The sequence below is a fragment of the Falco naumanni genome, chromosome 7, assembly GCF_017639655.2.
Source record: "Falco naumanni isolate bFalNau1 chromosome 7, bFalNau1.pat, whole genome shotgun sequence".
NCBI classification, from domain to species: Eukaryota; Metazoa; Chordata; class Aves; order Falconiformes; family Falconidae; genus Falco; species Falco naumanni.
Window position 1 is genome coordinate 62,748,237 of NC_054060.1, and position 19,970 is coordinate 62,768,206.

A 19,970-nucleotide genomic window follows, 5' to 3' on the forward strand; every position below is an offset into this window, starting at 1 on the left:
TGTCACAGCAAATAATCATTTACTTTAATATTTTATATCCAAATAAAATAACTCCATGGCATTTACATTGCCGTTACTAAATAGTATTTGGTTTGTTTGCAAGAGTCATTTATTTGTGGCTTGGCTGAAGGAATAAAAATAAATTTGCGGTTCTTTCTGTTAATACTCATACTGTTTCTTAACATATGCAAAAGACTGAATGCTGTAAATGTATGTGCAGAAGCTCAAAAAGAAAGCCTAGACTTTCTGAAGCTTCTGAATTACATATAATCTTTTAGAGAATTGCTGGAACAGTTCTTTACAGCAACAAATAGAAATAACTGACTAGGCCAGCAAGGTATTTTATTTTAAACAAACTTGAAATCATTTCAGTTTTTCCACTGCTTAAAATTAAGTGTACCTTTACTGAAGGAGGGGCTCGTTCTCCAAGAAAAAAAATTGCAGTTCATGTTTCTAGTCTAATACTGAGTCATTAATTAATAGCCAGATTTTTCCATGAGGCTTTTAATTTTTTAACAAGCTTTTGTAGAAAGACAGCATCAACTGTATTTATGAGAACTAACAACAGCTTTAACCCCATCATTGCTGCTGCTGTTTTATTGGCAAGTTGCTTGGCTTTCTTGTTCTACATTTTTGCTGTATGTGATACGGGTATAAGGATGAAAAGCTAAACACCGAGTTGCTGGAAGGCATAATTCTTTCAGACCAAATTTTATCATTTCAGCTTCTGATTATGAAATTTTTCCCCATAGAAAGTATCAGAATTCAGCCTTTGAAGGGAAGACACTGTAGGTATTGGAGATGTGTATAATAAAATTAATGTATTTAACACTTTATTCTGTTCCTCATAATATATCCATTTCTTTCACCTCAGTCTTTGGTAAGATAATAAAAAATTATTTGAGGGATGTAGCAGATGCACATCTGCATCTGATAAAAGGGATTTCTAAGTGGTGAACTCAACACAAAAGATGTTTCACAGATCTCCAATTTTAAGTACTGAGAAAATAGTTTGCTCTATGCTTTTGAAGAATTTTGTGACTTTGATGTAAATGATGTAAAGCCAAATTTTTGTGCTTGCTAGCAGCACAAATTAAAAAGTTTTTCTCCTACAATCAGTCCCATTCATGTGACCAGCAGGCAGAATTGCCACCAAGGCCTGAGTCTGCAGGCTCCCCAGTCTGGAGGCATTAAATCTGCCCTCAAAATGACCTGAAGGTCTCTCTCCTTGCTCGGGAATTCAGTCACCTCCCAGGAGCAGGAGGAGAAGCTTATTCTCAGTCAGATGGCAGGAACATGGACCAAAATAGGCCCAGAAGGCCAGTGAAAACAAAAAAAAATTCTCATGTGAATTGACTTGCTAGAATGGTGCTGAAGACATTGGAGACAGTCTGTCTGCCGGCTCCTGGAGAGAGGTTACTGAAGCTGAGAAGTGGGGAGGCTTGTTTTTACCTTAATGGCCTTCAATGGCTGATAACTTAGTAAAAAGCCTATGAAGTATTTTGAGGAGCACTACGCATGTGGAGGAGACACTTTGGTCTGTGATGCCAAGTCTCAACTGGTATTTTTAAAACCCCTTTTGTGTGTGTAAATGAGCAGTTAGGCATCTCTTCTGGTTTGATCCCTGCACAGGGGACCCCGTCACATCACCGTAACAGACAAACTTCATGCTGATTGCATCTGTCTATAATCTATTGCAAACATTCAGAGGAGGAGAGGATGTTTCATCCCGCTACTGAGGGAAGACTGCCCTTATTTGTTTTCTAGAAATACTTTTCAGAAGTATGACTAAGCGTGAATTGCCCTGAAACCAGGAGAAGTCTGTGGGCACCACTGGATTACACAGGAAGGGTGGGGGGTTCACCTACCAGTCTGAGCCTGTTACAAAGGACTTACCATAACTGGGAGCTTAATTGAATGCTTTCCTCTTACATCCAAACCCATTTCCATTGTTACTTGATCTCTCAGGGATGTAGAATCCACATTCCAGCTTGGGCAACGTCACATCAGTTATGCCAGGAAAGAAAATCTATTGAAATACATCAAATCTACATAAAACCGATTATTTTTATCGTAAAGTGGAGGGGTTTGATGGTGGTTTATTAGGAAGGAATTTTCTCTCCACAAGCTCCAGATTACTCTTGGTCACAAGGGTGGAACTACCTCAGGGAGGTGGAACATAACTGAGAGGTGCCTAAAGCCAGCAAGTCTGCATCAGGTTTTGTAAAATATTTGTGGAATTAAGAAAAAAGCTCATGTTGTCTTTATTGTTTATGGTATCAAGAGGAGTCTGCCAAAGTTGTGCTTTGATGTTATGTACTTGGGAAACAGCCTGAGTAGTACATCAGTGTTCGCGATTTTACAAACTCATTGTAAACAGGACTTGACCAGAAGATGCCCAGAAGAGGTGAGACTGGCTTGGAATAGGCAGCTGAGAGGTTCGGATCTGGCTTGTTTGAAGGCAGGCTTGTTTGAAACACGCAGAAAGGAGCAATGCGCTGATTTCAGACTGATACTTCTGAAGTTCAGAGTCTCTTAGTAAACCTATTCCCTACAGATACGTAAATGTGTATCATTCTGCTGGTCCTGCGTTCTGAATTTTTTTCTCACGAGGAATCCTGTCTAACTTTGTTTTGAGCAGTTTTGAAATACTATTTGGTTTAGATAATCAATTTTTGACATTGCTTTTAAATATTCCTGAAGAGAGATTTAGAACAATCCCCTAAAAAGTAGGTCCTTTTTCCATCTCCTGAAATACTTCTCAGCTGGATATAGAATAAGAGAACTGGCTAGCTGTTAGCAGTTGACATGGTTCAGAGCACAGATAGAGAAGCTCAGAGAGAAGGGCTCTGTATCCATCAATTTTAGGCTCTAATTCTCCAGGATAATTTTTTTTGTTCCTGCACATGAGGAACCTAGTTCAGCTCAAGACTACTTATACATAAAATTAAACATGAGGGCTTTTCAGTCGTCTTGGTTGGTTGAGCTTCAAGCAAGTCATTTCATTCCCTGCGTACTGTTTTGCCACATAGTACACCTGATGCAAAATAGACCTGATGTCTGCCTTTTAAATGCTTTATTTAAAAGTTCTGACCATCCCTCTGTGTTGTGAGCATTCAAAGCAAAGAGCATTTGCTTTGCAGAGATTGTATTGCTCTCAAGAAGAAGGTGGGTACCTGTTCAGAGACAGAATAAGCTTCTGTCTTAAGCCTGTGATTCATGGCACTCAGTTAATACCAAACATCGTTACCAAAGGGCAGGGCTAGCGTTCGTCAGGAGTTGACAGGAAATAGTATTTTTCCTTCTTCAAATGAATAAATACTATGGCAGGATACTTCCTGTGAGGAAGATATATTAGCGTAAAGTAAAACTGCTAGCTTTTCCTAAGCAGATTTCCAGGAAGTATTTGGCAAGAAAATCCAGGAAACCCTTGCCTATTCATATCAGCACAAACTTTTTGGAAATGCTCTCACTGCATGGAGTAGGCTTCAATGTCGAGATTCTCCTAAAAAAAGAGACCAGCTGTGACACCAAATGCATGGAAGCAGTGACTGTCAGTGCTAAAAGTAATTCCAGCTTTGGTAGGGGGTATCAAAAAGGTTTTTCTTGCACAAATAGTCTAAGCTTTGCATAAAATTGGCTTATAAACTGTTGGACTGAAGCTGGAGTAATTCGGTGAAACTCTGTGATCTGATTAAATAAACTGATGAGTATCATTTGGCCTTAAATATGCCAATATGTCCTCTATTTCGGTTATTATTAATTTTTTAACTCTTCAGTGTCAGCCACACAGTCAGATCTGAATGCTCCATCCAATAGTAAGAGCCTGGTCTATATGATAAGCGTGTTGTAGATCTCAATGTACTGAAATACAGATGAGGTTATAGCGTAGCTGTTTCAGGGTTTATTTTTCTTTCTTGTAAGCTCATTTATTTTGGGCAATCAGTGTACGCCATCCTGAGAAAGCCTCTGAAAGCAAAGGAGCCATACCTTTCACAAGGTGGCATTAAATCCAGCATAGATGCAAAGTCCTGGTGTTGTATTATCCTGTACTGTGTAGCAATATACATCAATGCAAAGTAGAGTGAAACGCTGTCAAAATAGACCAACTGTGTTTACCACTCACTTTTCCTGCTGCTAGTGATGGCACAAGGTGAATAGTAATGGTGAGCTAGCTCATAATCTTCCAAACAGAAGGTAGAGAGCAAACAATTTGACAAGATTAGTTATTGTGGACCACAGATAAAGGCTTAATATTTTAGCCAAGGCCTGTGTAAGCCAGGTTTATTTTGAAATATGTCTGCTGTCAGGAGCCCAACTGGCTGTATTTACTTCTAAGTTTAATCATATACAGAATTACTCTTTTGGGTTGAGAAGATGCTGAAAGGGATTTAATAGGAATGCTTGTTTTGTGACAGTGCTTTTCAGAGGCAGAATGGTTTGCCCTGCCAAATTTAAGGCCTGTAGGTTTAATGGAACATACTTTTTGGAGTGACATTACAAACAGTGTTGGGCAGGCAGGAATTGGCGGCAGTGCCTGGAGTGATTAGATTCGACGCTGTGGTCTACCACAGTTTAGAGCTCGCTGATGCTGCTAAATCAGTCTCTAAGGCTTGTATTTTAAGACCAGAAAGGACCATTAATACAGTCAGTCCAGCCACCTGTCTAACCCAGGGCCACAAATTTCGCACAGCAGTTCCTGCATCAGGTTCAAAACCACTGCTGATCTCCAGCACATCATTTAGCAAGATGCTCAGCCTCTGATCCAAAAGGTGTGGATGGAACTTTGTTAAGCAGAAGGGAGGCAGCCTGCTGCATCTGAACCACATGTGGTCTTTACTGCTGTGCTGACGTATGAAGTATGACAGACTGGTGTATGGTCATTAAATGCAACTGGCAATGTCTTTTAGTGAGTCGATCAGAAATTATTATTGTTCAAAAGGAAAGCTTTTGAGGTGGCAAAAATAATACCCGAATTGAGGAATAATAATTAAAGAATCACTGAACCACCCAGAGGTAAGAGGGCGATGCCTCTGTAAGCGTGGTAGATAGGCCACTCACTGCGAGGTCATACCCTTACATTCCAGGCTTCAATCCAGTGAATGTTTAAGCATTTTCTTCAGTAGGAGCAGCCTCAACATTTGAAACTGAGAACAAGCCACCCCAGCACCCGGCGTTAGCACAGCACCACTCCCCGAGAGGGGAGCAGCTGGAAGCAGCTGTTCCCTTGTACAGATAATGGAGCTGAACCAGTTTCCTTCAGCCTCTTGAGTAAATGATCCCATCCAAGCGACTGGTTTCTGGATGAGACTGGTATCACAGCAGCCTCTCTTCTCCATGTCATTTGGTCCCTTGACTTTTACAGAAAATGCCTGAAAAGGAGTACTCCATTTAGGATTTGATTAAATATATCCAAGAGGAAGACTGAAGGAGAGGGAAAGGAAAGGAGATTTTTAATTCTGGGATGAAATCAAGTGAATTTGTTTGTATGACCACTCACCAAATAGTCATTCAGTGGGCTTTACTGCTAAATGGCTTGTAATGCTTTTGTCCAATGCATTTTGTTTACCTAATATATTTTAAAATGCTTGGTTTCTAAAGGGAATTAGTGTTAGCAAAACACATTCCAGAAGAAGCCAGAAATCATGCTAGTAAGGCCATCTTCATAGCTTGAGCCTAATCTTATCTACTGGAAAGATAACCAAGGGTTATAGTTTAGGTTTATAAACCTTTATATAGCATTTCAAAATCCAGGGGGGTTGTTTTTATCACTTAACTCTTCCATCTGCAGGTAGAAGCTATTGTTTTCAGCTAGTCTATATATTGCTTTGCAGATTAGGACATAGACTACTTGAAGGATGCCCTTTTCTTTCAGTTGGGTCTCCATTTTGGCTGCTTCTGGGGCACGATGCCCTGGAAGATCACTCCGTGACTGACTAAGTCTGTCATGTTCAGAACTTGTGGCTAAAGGCCACTGCGCTCCTTTGGGATGAGTTGCTTTGGCCAGGGGTGGAGCAGTGTGGGAGGATGTACTGAATTATGTGGATTTATGCAGTTGCAAATTTGTTACTGATCCCAAGCTACAGTTTAGAGCTAGACATCTTCAGCAGAATACATGAAAGAGGAAAGCCAGCCAAAAACAGGTGTAAGAGCCAACAGTAGAGACCAGTAGGTAACATTTTTGCAACTTTACATCCAGTTTCTGGGCTCATGGGACAAACTTCTCTGTCAGTAAGGTTTTTAAGTCTGCTTTATGGAGGCTGACCCTAAAATCAAAATGATTTATACTCAAAGGATTAAAGTTCTGTAAGGCTTTGCTAAAAATCAAAGCAAGTTGTCAAGCAGTTCAGGAGCTACCTAAGAACACTCCATATAACAACATACACTGCATACAGGCATTTTTTCAGATGCATGCATAGGTGGTAAAAGAACACAATTTGAAATAACTGGAAGAGGAGTTGAGAATGGTTGAGAATTTGTCTTGGGAAAGAAGCACCTAGCAACGTCTTGGTTTAGGTAGCCTTCCTCTGATGATGAGGACCTTTTTAAGCTTAGCAAAACTTTTAAAAGTACATACTCAAACTGGTAATATAGCAGCAAGCCCCTCAAGATCTTTTTATTTCTGTATTAAAACACAGATTCACCTGCTTAAGTCCAAATTTGTATTGAGGAAGCATTAAGCCACGGCAGTTCAAGATTCTTCACACTGATGTCTTTTGCTGACTGAAAAATAGTGATGGACCAGATGTGCCTTTCCTAATTTGTGGGATGGGGTTATTTTTCCATTTCATGAAAGCACTGACATGAGCATTACAGGAGTATGTAGTGGAGGTAAAGAATATTTCTAGCTCTCAATTTTGTGATTTTCATGGATGTAAATTCCATCTATCCCAAAAAAACACAGGACTTTTTTACTTTGGATATGTGCAAATCAGTATAAATAAAACCAAAGTTGTACTTCTCCATCTGAATACATAGTTTATTCCTGTATTTTATAAGTCATTTTGTACTCATAGAGAATGCTGAAGTGGCATTTGCTAAGATAATTTATTTGTTAAGGGACAGATTTTCTAGACTTATGTAAGTACCAAGAAATAGCAAAAGTCACCTACTGGGATTTTCCAAAATCTCTTAAGCAAGGAATTGAAATCTGTGAAAATGAGGAGACCTTAAGAGGCTTTGTTGAACATTCCTGAAGGTGTCCGTCTGTCCTTGCACATTTGGACCCTCAGCACTGCAGCAGAGTTGCCCACCATATCATTCTTCTGATATGTATGACCTAAAATACGAACACAAATACTTTCTTCTTGACTTACTTGTTTGGTTGCTTCATGAGATGCAAATTCAGCGAGTGTCAGTGCTTAGATCTCAGGAGAAGATAGTGTCACATTGAGCATTTAATTTATACTATGAGGACTGTTTCCTTCACAAGCAAAAAGGCAAATGTCATTTGTTAAATCTGTGTCTTAGGTTACAGTCAAGCATAGCCAGTACTGCTTTCAGTTAAGTAAAATATGGTGAGATTATACTGGCAGATATATCGTGATTGCACAATGTAATAAAAGTTGCCTTCTTCAGGTTAGTGTCTGCTGTGTTTTGAATAACACTCTGCAAACGCAGAGACTTTTAGAGTAGCTCCCAGCACCTCCCATTCATCAGTTTAGATATCTAAGTTACCTTTGATCTTGAGCTATAAGACTATTCCTTCAGTTTACCACGGATTAAAATGCTCGGCCTCGAAAAGGAGCTGCCTGCAGCATCCCGCCGGGCTGGGTACCGACCCTTAGGGACGCAGGGCGACCCTGCCACCCTCGCCCTCACAAGTAGCACCTCAGTGACACAACCCTCAATGCCAGCCACCCATTATTACAAAGAAAAATGTTGCTTAGTGCGAGTCAGGTTGGCAGAGTTGGGCCCTTGGTGAACAAAGAGGCCAGGATTATCGTTCCGAAAAGCCCCCTGAGGCCTGTATCAAGAGTTATTAACCACTGATTCAACCCGTAGAATTATTTTGTAGGCTTAAGTGGGATTTCAGTGGTTTATTGGGTCTTGCATCTGTGTAGGGGTGAGTTTTGCCCTCTGTTATTTTATCTTATAAATAGCTGTTACAGTTCCTCTTTTACATTATTGTTTAAATCTCTTTCAAAGGTATGGTTTCTTAATCCCCTGCTGTTTTTTTTTTTCTTTCTTCTAATAAAGAATAAATAAATTTGCAAATCCACACATGACTGAAACAAAAGGCAAATAAGCCCTGCACGATTTGTATTTGGTGCAGAACACCTCATTTTGATGATTTCAGTCATCATTCATTTGAAAAGCAGAAGCTATGATTGTTAAGCCTCATTATTTTCAATGAAGCCTGACAGTTTCAAGGTTAAACAGAAGACAGCTACTTTCATCCCAGTGGTATTTCTCTTCAAACATGGGCAGCTCCTCGCTAACCTGCTCTGCTCTGGTGTGCAGTGTCATTGCTTGGTCACAGAGTGGTGCACATCTAAGCCCAGTTGCAGGGCTGTGTGTCAGCACTGACCTCCAGCCTGTGCCTCCCCAAAAGAAACCTCAGTTATTGAAATATTTTTTCTCCCACTTGTAGAAGCCATGCAGTATTTCTTTTTAACCGTACAGTGATTTAAATAAGGCCATGAGCTCAGATTTTACTATTTTTCTGCTGTCTCCCAGAAAACAATTTGTAGCCCAAACCTTCTGTTTGTCCAGAAGGTTTGAAATATTTCTCCTGTGCTTTATGTCTCTGAAGCACATTAAAGAGGGTGATAGTATGAGAGGGAAAGAGACCTCCAGTGATAAAGTGGCTAAGAAGCCTGCAGTGCTTCTGAACATAATGCTGTTAAAAGTGAGGGCTGCTCTGCCATTGCTTTCTGAAATTGCACATGGACTAACTGATTTAGCAGGGAAACTTCCCAGTTAGAGAGGCTGAGGAAACTATGACCTATCAGTAACCGAACTAAAAGCCTTAGAACCCAGAAAACTTTGATTTTTTCCACTGTGAGAAAACTTTCAGGAGCAAATGACTTGTGGAAGCTCTGACTTTATACTTGCATGGGCTGACTGCACTAAGTTAGGGCTGCCTGGGTGAGGGCTCTGTAATGATGAAGAAGTGCAGTAGATGCGTGTTACAAACACAGGGGAAATGCCCTAGCTGGTTAAAAATGAAAAGCGATATTTGAGAAAAAGGAGGGAGCAGAGTAGCTAAGCAGTAGTTTTTCACCTGTGCTTTGACTGCTTTTGAGTCCCTGTGGAACAGCTAGGACCAGCTGAACTTTCCACGTACATTTCCTGGTGTCTGATAATTATGTTAGGGTGGCGAATTCTTAATCTCATTTCAGGAATTAAGTCACCTGGTGAGTACAATGAAAGGTGTAGCTTCGTGGTGCTTGGTGGTTCCTGGAAAACAAGAGTTTCAATACATACCATGTCTGTTAGTCATGACTTGTGGCAATAAATCCAGGACGTGTTACCTAATTTTCCTGCACTGAAGTTACTAATGCATCCCTGAGATAAAATGAATTTTGCAGTTTTGATAAAGCTGTGTTATTTTTATTTCCTAGCTACACTCCTTATGTTGTATAATATATTTTTTTAAAACTGTCTTTTCAGAGAAGAAAAAATGGTCAACCTTGCAGCAGTGAATACAGCTATTTGAACCTGTGACTCTTTGTTATGGAAGTTGTGTGTGTAATATGCTGGACATGGCTCTAACAGTGTTCTGCTAGACAAAGTGTCTGCTTTTAAATAGGGGGTTTTGTGGGAGAGTTTTCATTGAAGGATTCTATAAAATACAGATAAATCAAAGAAATAGTTTGAATGCGTGATTACTGGGGTGCTGGAGATAAATGTGTGCAAATGGAAAACACTGAACAAATTTATCCCTTTGCATTTGCCTACTTACTTTAACAAAAGGAAAGAACAAATTAAGTCAGTGAGATGCTGGACGTGCTTATAGCCTGTGCCTTAAAAATAAGAGAGAATTAGGCAACTCTCTGTCCTACTTATTTAGATTGTTAATTTGTCTGTAGTTGTGTCAACATAATAATCATACAGGCCACCTTCAAGACATCATCATCCACATCCTCAGAAACTTGGTTTGTTGAGTATTCAGAAAAAAAAATTGGACATAAAATACATGGAGTTGTAGGCATAAATTTATAAACTGCACAATAAAGGTAGCTGTTGGATAACAAGCGGGGTATTTTTAAAGGGGAAACAACAGCTAAGTGTTACATTTAACAAGAGCCATGGACCACTCATATTTTTAAAAGTCCTGCTTACACTGAAGTGTATATGTGCCGCAGGATTGCTGCACGGGGTTCTGTGTTAACGCCTTACGGGGACCTCAGATACTATGTATACCACAAAAGAAAAGCAAGTTGATATGTATCGCTGACTGCAGATGGGTTGGGTTGTAGGTTAAAAAGTTTTCCGTAAGTTGTCTGCCTTTTCCCTTAATGTCTGTCTTTTACAGTAGTGCTTTGTTCCTGAGCGTGACCACCACCAGGACAGCTTGGTTCAGTGCAAACACTGTCTCTTTCAGCCAGAACATTCCTAACGCTAGCTTCCTTTTTTTTTCTCTCCTCTCCCTCTCCCCTGCCCCCTCTCAGGTTGGAAAGGCTGGTGGACGTCCTGAGGAAGAAGGTTGGAGCAGGGACCATTAGGACCGTGATCTGATTGAAAGCTCTAGTCTAAGGAAGCATTCACATCTGGTGACCAGGCTGCTTCATTCAGCACTGTGTAAACACTAAAGCCTTAACTTAGCAAACAGTTGTTAGAAGTGGGACACTCCAGCGACATTCCAAGCTGAGATAAAATCAAATCATAAATGTTTAACTACTTTGCTGCTGAGTTCTGTGATTTGTTGAAATGTTTCACTGCAAACATGTATTTGTTTTGAAGCAGATGCATTGTGGCACTGTGCACTGTGAAAAATGATGTATATGCTTATTTTAACAGTCTGTCCTCTCGGTGTTGCTAGACTATAGTCTGCTGCAAGGCACCACTTGAGCATGTTTTCAAATACTGCAGGCTTCAGGTGCAAAATCCTGCAAAGCAGTTTCAAAATTTAAATCCCTTATGTTATTTGTGAGACTGAAAACAGTCCACTATTTGTACGTTAAATATATTAATTGATGAAGTAGGTTCACGATCAAGAAATATCTCTGGCTAGTGTGTTGGAGATTTTTTTCCTCCTTGCTCATAGCCCATCAAATCGCAGCTAGTGACTGTGGCTGCATTTAAGGGAAGGACACATGTACAGCTTTATACAGTGCTTGAGTAGCTACTGGTAGTACGTGGTAGTACTTTTCAGCATATGTTAAAGAGAAACGTACAGTTAGGTTTCACTGGAGGTACAGCTTCATAAATTGCAAAATGAAAGCCGTATGACATCGAACAGTATGTCAGAGAGTGGGGAAAGTTTCCTGTGTTGTTTTTAGTCGCTCCTCTGCCTTTCCTGTGAGGGAAAATCTCTCAAATATTCAGAAACCACCTTACAGAGTCAAAATTCACCTTTTCAGTGTAAGGTGGGTCCCTCACCCCTTTCCTAGGAGACTTTTTGCCTGCTTCTTCTAGACCCTGATAGCTCTGCGGTGCAGGAGTACCACCCAGGTTGGGTTTGAGGCCAGAGTGCCAGCCTCTGCCTTGTGTACTCCTGAAGCGCCCTTAGAACTGAGCGCAGAGGCTGAAGGATAGACTGCTACAGGGAGGGGAGAAATTGACGGGTGAGGAGGAAAATCTAGCATACGCAGATATTATAGACCTTACAGATATAGCAGAGTCGGACCTAGACTTATATTCGTGACCCAAACATCTCCCCGTATTCAGTGTGTCTTTGTCACATGACCAAAGGTGAGCTGAAAGGTCACATCACGCTTGTATAAACCTGCTCAAGAAGGCAGCTGCAATCTCTAAGCAGCCCAAATTCAGTAACGAATCTCAGGAGCACAGCAGGCTCTAAGTTCCTCCCCGGACCAGCCAGCTCCGGCAGGGTGGATGTAGCTCCTAATGCTTCCGCTTGCCTACTCTGATTTGTGCTTAATGTTGTTATGCTGTCTTCCCTCTTAATATCTGCTTGTACAGATGTCATGATAGGGCAGTCTAGTTGAATAAAACAAAATTTTAATTTTGGATAGGGGGAGGCATTTCACTGCCAGTTTTTCCTTTCAAGCAACTTCCATGTTAAACCTTCATCTGCCAACCTAAGCTCCTCCTAGTTTCAGTCAACCAAACCTAACCCCTTGCAGGGAGATAAGTAGCATTCCTTCAAGGCAAATTTAACCAAATCACTTCTAGAAACTTCTGAAGTTCTCCTTTTTGACCTTTGGTCAATTCTAAGATAGCCAGTGAGTCTAGAGCTTCTCCCACACACATATTCACTGGGAAGAAACTGAATTCTTTCATGCTTCCAGACCCGAGGACTGCCACCCCACAGCTACCAGCCCCTTCACCATCTCCCATGTGCTGCTGTCCAGCACCTGGGTGACTCAGCCTCTCCTTTCCCTCCTGTCCTCATTGAGCTTTAGTGCACCAAGTGAAAGACAAGATCTCCTGAGTTGTCAGTGCTGGTGAACCATTCCTGCTCTAAGGAGGTTGCGAGGAAAGAATAAAGATAAAAATGTAAGGACTACTGTACTGTGCTAGACCAAAGGTCCGATTAGCCCAAAAACTGCCTTTGGCAATAACCAGTAGAAGATAGCTAGGAAAGGGTGTAAAGTCAGGCCAGCACTGGGGACCTTTCTCCCAAATGGTATCCCAGAAATTCGTTATTTAGGGCCTTTCTGAACCAGAGGTAGTGTCTTTGTATTTAGCAGCATTTTTTCATTACCTGGTTTTGAATCCTTTAAACTTTTAGTATCTACTTGTTCCTGTCACGAGAACTTACGCAGTTAATGATGCATTGAGTAAAGAAGTATTTCCTTTTCTTTGTTATGAACCAGCGCTATTCATTTGCTACCACCTAGTTTTTGTATTAGAGAAACAGTGAACAACCGTTCCCTGTTCATATTGCTTCCTTGTCCCTTGTGATTTTACATATTTGGCATCCTTCCTCCACCATCTCTTTTCCAGAGAGAACCCCTAGTCTCTTGTGAAGAAGCTATCTCTTATTTGTAATTGGTCTTGTCATGCTAATCTATTTCGTTTCCAGTTCTGCAGTCTTTTTACTGCGGTACAACCAGAGTTGTGCCTGGTATCCAAGATACAGACAAATTGTGACTTTAAGAGTTGTCATAATGATGTTGTCTGTTTTATTCTCTATGCAATTTGTAATCATTTTTAGCATTGGACTTGCTTTATGACAGATGATTTCTTTGAATTCTTATTCCTGTAATAATAACAACTCTAGATCTCATTCCTCAGTTATAATATTTAGCTCAGAGTTCATCATAGGGTGTATGAAGACAGAACTGTTTTCTGAATGCATAACTGCATTTGTGGGTACTGAATGTCACCTGTTCTTTTGACGTGCATTCCCTGGTGACCATGAGCTCCTATTCCATCTCTGCTCACAGCTCATCTTTGGTATTCACAGTAACACAGTATCATCAGCATCAGTGATCGGAAATACCACCGTCTCCACGTTAACCCCCTTTCCAAGGTGATTTCTTAGTTAAGTTGAACAACATGGGCTCTAGGACAAAGATCCCTGTAGGACAATAAGGTAACTTTCCTTCCCTGTGAAAATGAAGCATTTATTCTTACCTATTGTTTTAATCTACCTTTGAGCTGCTTATTTTTCGAAGTGAAGATCTTCCCTCTTACTCCTTGGCAGCATTGATGAGGAAGCTTGTTTGCTACTTTGGAAACGCAAGTTTGCTAAATGAGGGCTTGTTTTCCATGCATAATTGTGCTAAGTTCCTCCTTCCTCTCAGAGCATGGAGAGCTCCTTACCTTCACCCAGGTCTTTCTGCCTCCAAGCGAATAATTGTGTGAGTGTAGGCTTCGTACTGCAGGACTGTTTGACCTCCAGCCCCTTGTGTCCCCTGGCTTTGTTTGGGAAAGTAGGACTGGCCAGGCAGAAGCCATCTGGCAGGCTTGTGTCAGATACATCTGGTTATGGGTGATACTTGATTCAGTAAAATTAGGTGATAATTTTGCTTCATAATTTTCCTTCGGACACATTGTACCTAAAGTGAAAAAATATTTCCTGGCTCTGTCTTATGTCTTGTACCATGTAGCCTGAAATTCAGTGAGCTTTTGAGTCAGGGGGGGGGTTTCATCTTGTAGATAAATGACTTGGAATCGTAATTCTATTAGGTGTTGATTTTTAAAATTCAGCTAGAAAGGTTTGTCTTCTTTGAAAAGGGCCCTGGGAAGTTTGCTGTGCTGAGAGGTGGAGGTTCAGGAACAGTTGGGTTCTCGCTGTTCCTTGCTAACAGCCTGGTGTGTGGTCTTTGGCAAATCCCTTAGTGACAGTCATAAAAGGTATGCAGCCCCTGAAGAGGTGCCTGGGCTCCTCGGGGGGGTTTGCAAAAGGGTGTGTGGCTAAGGTCAAGACACTTTCGCTTCTTCACCAGCTGAAGTGAACAGCAAAAGTCACACAGCTCTGGCAATACAGGCCCAGCCGTCACGGCCCTCGGGTGAATTTCTGGCCCCATTGAACCCAGCCTGAGCTTTGCCTTTCAGCGTAAGGAGGACAGGAATTCTGGTCCGGCGAGTAGAAATGGCCCATAATGATAACACTGCTTAATTGGCTTTTATCATACAGTTTATTCATTGAGAACTGATTGATGTCTGCGCAGAGCTCTGAAAGTGAAAAGAAACCTGCCCCTACGCAGCAGACAAATACAATTGTCACTCCTGGCCTAATTTATGAGAGAAGGATGAGATTGCATCAGATTACTTACCAGGAGTAGCAATTCATTTGCCTCCCGACGGCACAGCAGTTCATGATGGAAGGTGGCTCACCATAGGCAGTCCTTATGGTGGCAGTTGTAATTACTGGTCAAATTAGTGTCCCTGCTGACTTGAAGAGCACCGAGATACTCTGAAACATCCTTCCCCTGTGAGACTTTGTCTGTTTCTCTTGATGATCCTGCAGCATGTTATGCATTGGGAGCCATTTCTGGTATATGCCAGGGTAAAATATGTAAATAGCATCGTGTTGGCTCGGGATAAGAGCATTATTAATGCTTTTCGGCACTGTAATTATATTCATAGTAAGCCTTCCCTAAGCCCTCACTAATTAACAATATTGTGACAAATCAACTTTAACAGAAAAGAACTGGGAACCTTTAGTCTTTTAGTACTGTTTTTAATTCAGCCCACAGCCCAAAATTGGTGGCAAGGTTTTCTGTACTAGTGTGGGAAACCTGCTGGTATTTGAAAAGTTCAGAGCCAGCTCTCGGTCTTGTTAGTGGAATCCTGTAGATGAAGTCAGTTTGATTCCTCTTTAAATATATTCACAAGAAAGTAAGATCCATTAGTTAATCATTAATGTAGGGGAATATTAAAACTGCTTTTATAAATAAGCCATCATATTGAAATAGTTTACTAATGTCAATATGTTGTCATATACTCATTTATTTATTTGTTTGTTTGTTCCAAATCACAGGCCATTTTACAACACACCTTAATTCTCAAATTGAATGGCTTTATAAATATTCATATCAGGTGATCAAGAGTGGTAACATCGTTAATCCACATACACAAATGAACTTGCTATCTAAATGTCAGGATTTCTCTGTGCCTTTCCTTTCTTCACTTAGAGTAATTCCAGATGAAGGTTGTTTGGTGTGTTGGTTTTTTTCTTTTTAATTTGTACCCCAGAAGATTTTCCTCCCGTGCAAGAATAAACTGTGAGACACATGAAATCAGTGACCGGCAGTTTCTCTGATCCAGTGCTTGCTACAATTGCGACGTTACATGTACTGACTCTTATCGCTGTACCATTTCACATCAGGTCTGCAGAACTGGACTTTCTCTGTTTGTTCTTCTCATGCATTGGTAAATAAAATGTATTCACAAGTCCAAAAAACCGAAGTGGTGCTCTCATATTAGGTTGATTACAAGTCAGCTGTTGAGCTTCAGTGGTCTAAACATTTCATTCTTCAGTTTTGTTGGGAGCACACGTGTTCTGGGAGGCTTTTAAACAAATACTTGAAATGGTTGAAAGATTTACATTGCCAGTGCCTAGCTAAATATGTAGTCTTTAGAAAAGACATGGTTTATTTTGGCACCATTTGAAAAACTCAAATATTTTAAACATTTGTTAAGTTTGAGCTTGCACATTTGAACTGAAAGTTTGCATTCCAAAATTGCATCTCGGGTTACCTGTCTCTGTCTCTTTTGTATTTTATAATCCCTTTATTAAAATAGGCTGCAAAAGGAGTTGGGGTTGGAGTGTGGTTTTTTTATTGTTAATTGTAAAATAATGTCATTAACTTCATCAGTTTTAAGGTAATATTTACCTGCTAACTCTATTTAATTAAACATCAGAAATGCAAAGCCAGAAGTGTTTTCAGAATTTAGGGCTTCATGTTGATAGCCAAGACTTGGTTGAAAAATTAATCAAATAGAGGAATAGTGGTCAAATCCTGCAGTGCTTTACTCTTAGTTATACTGTGTACTGTGATGAGTAAGTGCTAACCCTGATGGTGAGTGCCGGGCCAGGCAATAAAGAAAATAGGTTGGAAAAGTGTACTGAACTGGTAAAATGGAGTAGCTGAAGGAAAAGGAAAAGCTGTCTTTGACCTGGAGGTGGTTTTCTTTTCCTTCCCTTGGCGGAAAGGACAGGAAGGGACAACATTTTGTCTAACTTTTTTTTATTATTATTTTTATCACCTTTTATTTTCTCATAAGTTTTAACCTAGAACTTGTACTGAAACTTCAAAAGTTGAGAATGTATAGATTGGACCCACCATATTTTGTTTAAGACCACAAGAACCCCTGTTCAGCAAATGCTGGAGCGCACCATTGCAATCGTGCACATGCTTTGGTGCGTTGCCCAGCCCATTGGCAGCTGCAGAGGGTCACACTCCTTTCTGGGAAGCTGTCACCAGGAGGAGTTTGGCATGTTCCCTCCATGGTTACCTTGGGACAAAGGTTCGTGCGGTGTCACGTTCACAGACGTTTGTCGTTATTTGAATGGCTTCTGAACATGATAGAAGCAGATCCTTTGTCATATGGTAAAATGACAATATACCTGACAGAATTGGTCATGACTGCTTCCTGATGGCTGTGCTAAAGCAAGGCTATGATAACCCTTGGAAAGACATTACATGAATTTGCGATGATTAATGCTCACACAAGAATACGCACTCTGTATTTCACATGAAATTAAAAAAATGTAATGGTTTCCTGGAGAATTCAAAAGGTGGAAACTATGGCATATTTGTTCATGAGCTATTAGCAGAACTACTTTCAGAACCAAACTTTAAAAAAAAAAAAAAAAAAAAATTGTTTTGGAGCCCCATAGCTCCATATCCATGGATGTGGAGCTATGGGGCTCCAAAACATCGTATCAAACATTTTGGGCCTAGGGTTAAGGGCTCAAATCAGCAAACGGAGAAAGATGTGGATAAATCATAGCTTTGAATGAGACTCTCTTCCCATTAGACGCGGAAGGCACAAATCAGGGTACCTGGACTGCCCTGTTGCTACTAAAGCAGCGTAACAGAGAAAGTGCAAGATAGAAATTAAATTTTGAACTGAACAGCAGAAAAAAATCGGGTGAAATCCAAAAACACATGAGTGTGGAAGCTTTACCTGCTTCAGACATAGAAAAGTAGGAAAAGTTACAATGAGTGACAGAAATACTTGGCTTTGCTTACACACGGAAGTCTTGAAAACTTTGTAGAAGTCAAAGCAAGGTGTAGCTATTTTGATGTTTGAAACAGGTGTCTCGCTAGCGTTAAAATTGGTGTGTAAGGCTGGGAAATTTGTTCAAATTTGGTTGTGTTCGTTTTTTTCACTAAATTCTTTTTTGATAGGGCAAGCTACCTTGGTTCTAAATTTCAAATAAAACATTTCAAATTAATATTTAGCTGTTTTGGTCACTGTATGATCAATATGAAAATGGGCGGTGTCCCCTCTACTTCTCACAGGCTGAGCGATAGAAATGGCAGTTGTCCTATCGCTAAGGCTTTTGTGGTATAAATATGACATAAAAGGTTATGATATCAAAATAGTAAATATTTAATTATATTTAATAGGATCTGATCCCTTCTGCAATTTTCATCAATAAATCTCAGCACACCTTTAAAAGGAAAGTTAATAATAATAGTACTTTATCCCTAAACTGGTGAAAGAAGTGCCTAAATAAGCATTTAATTGTATGTTGTATTTCTTCACTCTGGGCCTAATTAGAACTGACTAAAGTGGACTGAGGATTTTCCAAGCAGATCTTACCACCTCTGTTGGTGCAGTCAGTACTCCCAGGTGTAAAAGCACTGTTCTGCTCAGGTGTACGTGAAACGCCACCTCTAGCCACCCGCAGCTCTTTGTCACATTTGTAACGGTTCCCAGCTCTCTGGCTCGGAAAGGCATGGCTGCTCCTGTCCGAGTGAGTAGGGAATGAGCAGGGCTTGGTTAAGCCAGCTAGCTAGCTTGGTGCTGGGCTCAGCGCAGCCAGTGTGGCAGCTCTGTGCGGGAAGGCTGTGGCAAACAGCTTGAGGAGCTGCAGCCTTTCCAGTGGGTCAGACTGGTGACCACTGGGAACGTCTGGAAGATCTGGTCCTGGCGAATTTACAGCTTTCAGGGATTCATTCTAGGCTGTCTCCGTATGTGAGTCCCACATAATGAGTTGCCACTGTATGAATAAAAGTAAGAGCCATTTCTATAGCAAAGATGTAATTTGGTGGCTTAAATTTTAATGTGCTTTTCTTTGCTCAGTAGTTTTTTTAAGTCAAGCTACAAAATCGTATCAGCAACAGATTTTGTATGTACAAAAGGGATTTTGTAGTCTTTAAGAAAAATAATACCCCTGTTGGACTGCTTTATGGACTAATGTTTGGCTACTGGGCTATGCAAAAATCTCTGGAACTGGTTTCAGCTTCCCAGGAGAGTCAACAAAACGGAATTGTACCATCCTAATGTATTTTAAATTTTTATCTCTTGGCTGTTGCAGCAATGTTCAGCTTTACAGAAGGGAAAGGAGCTCCCTTAGAGGCAGCGGAGAACCTGTGGAGTTTCAGGGCATCCAAAGATACAGGGACAACACTGTGAAAGTGAGCAGATTTCCAAGGGATCTGTCATAGGGAATGGGGCTCAGAAAGGTTAGTGTGGCCTTGGGGACCAACTGTTACCCCAAGGGATATTATCCTGTGGGGGCAGCTGTGTCGTGTGCAGTAGCTGAGGTTCAGCAGCAGCACAGTGTAGGCAGTCATGCCTTCTGCTGACTAGATGACCCATGTTCCCCCTTCCCTAGGTTTGCAGGATTCCTTGCCTGGTGCACACACGTTGCTCATTTGGCCCTTCAGACCATATGACCACTTGGGCCCAGACATCTATACTGAGGTAAGTTCTTCCTTAATTCAACAGGTCCCCATAAATGCCAGCCAAATAAATATTGATCAGACCAGCTGTGGCCAAGAGAGGTGGTGCTGCATGTGCTGGTGAGCCAAGTGGGGAAGGAGGGTTGACAGGAAGGGAGGAAAGGTGGAGGGTGACCATGATTTGCAGATCCTTGCAGGTAGGGTCTTGAGATACCATCTGGTGTATGGTCCCAGCAAACGGAACCACTGGCCACTGTGTCCACAGAGGACTGAAAGTAAGTTTTTAATACCATTCCCACCCTTGACAACTGACATCTATCTGTGCCTGATGTCACCTCTGTTTTATTCAGACAACCAAATCTCAGCCTAAGCCATTTACAGAACCTGCTTGTTAGACTGCATTCTGTGTTTCTGCACATCCCTGCTGGAGTGAGAAACACATCACAGGTACATGAACCGGGGCTGTGCTTAGCTGATGGAAGAGCTAACACCAGGTCTAGATTACCACGTCAGGTAGTGCAGGAGAAG

At 41.0% G+C, this 19,970-nt stretch overlaps 1 protein-coding gene across 12 annotated transcripts in view; it reads left to right on the forward strand.

Moving 5' to 3' along the window:
• Positions 1–16,338, forward strand: part of MIPOL1 (mirror-image polydactyly 1) — a 197,244-nt gene extending 180,906 nt beyond the window's left edge. For all 12 annotated transcript variants that reach the window (XM_040599978.1, XM_040599985.1, XM_040599988.1 and 9 more), the window contains one exon: positions 10,617–16,338. In XM_040599978.1, coding sequence (XP_040455912.1) covers positions 10,617–10,683 — 67 coding nt within the window. In that variant the 3' untranslated portion in view covers positions 10,684–16,338. The remainder of the gene's footprint in view (positions 1–10,616) is intronic.
• Positions 16,339–19,970: the final 3,632 nt, after the last annotated feature.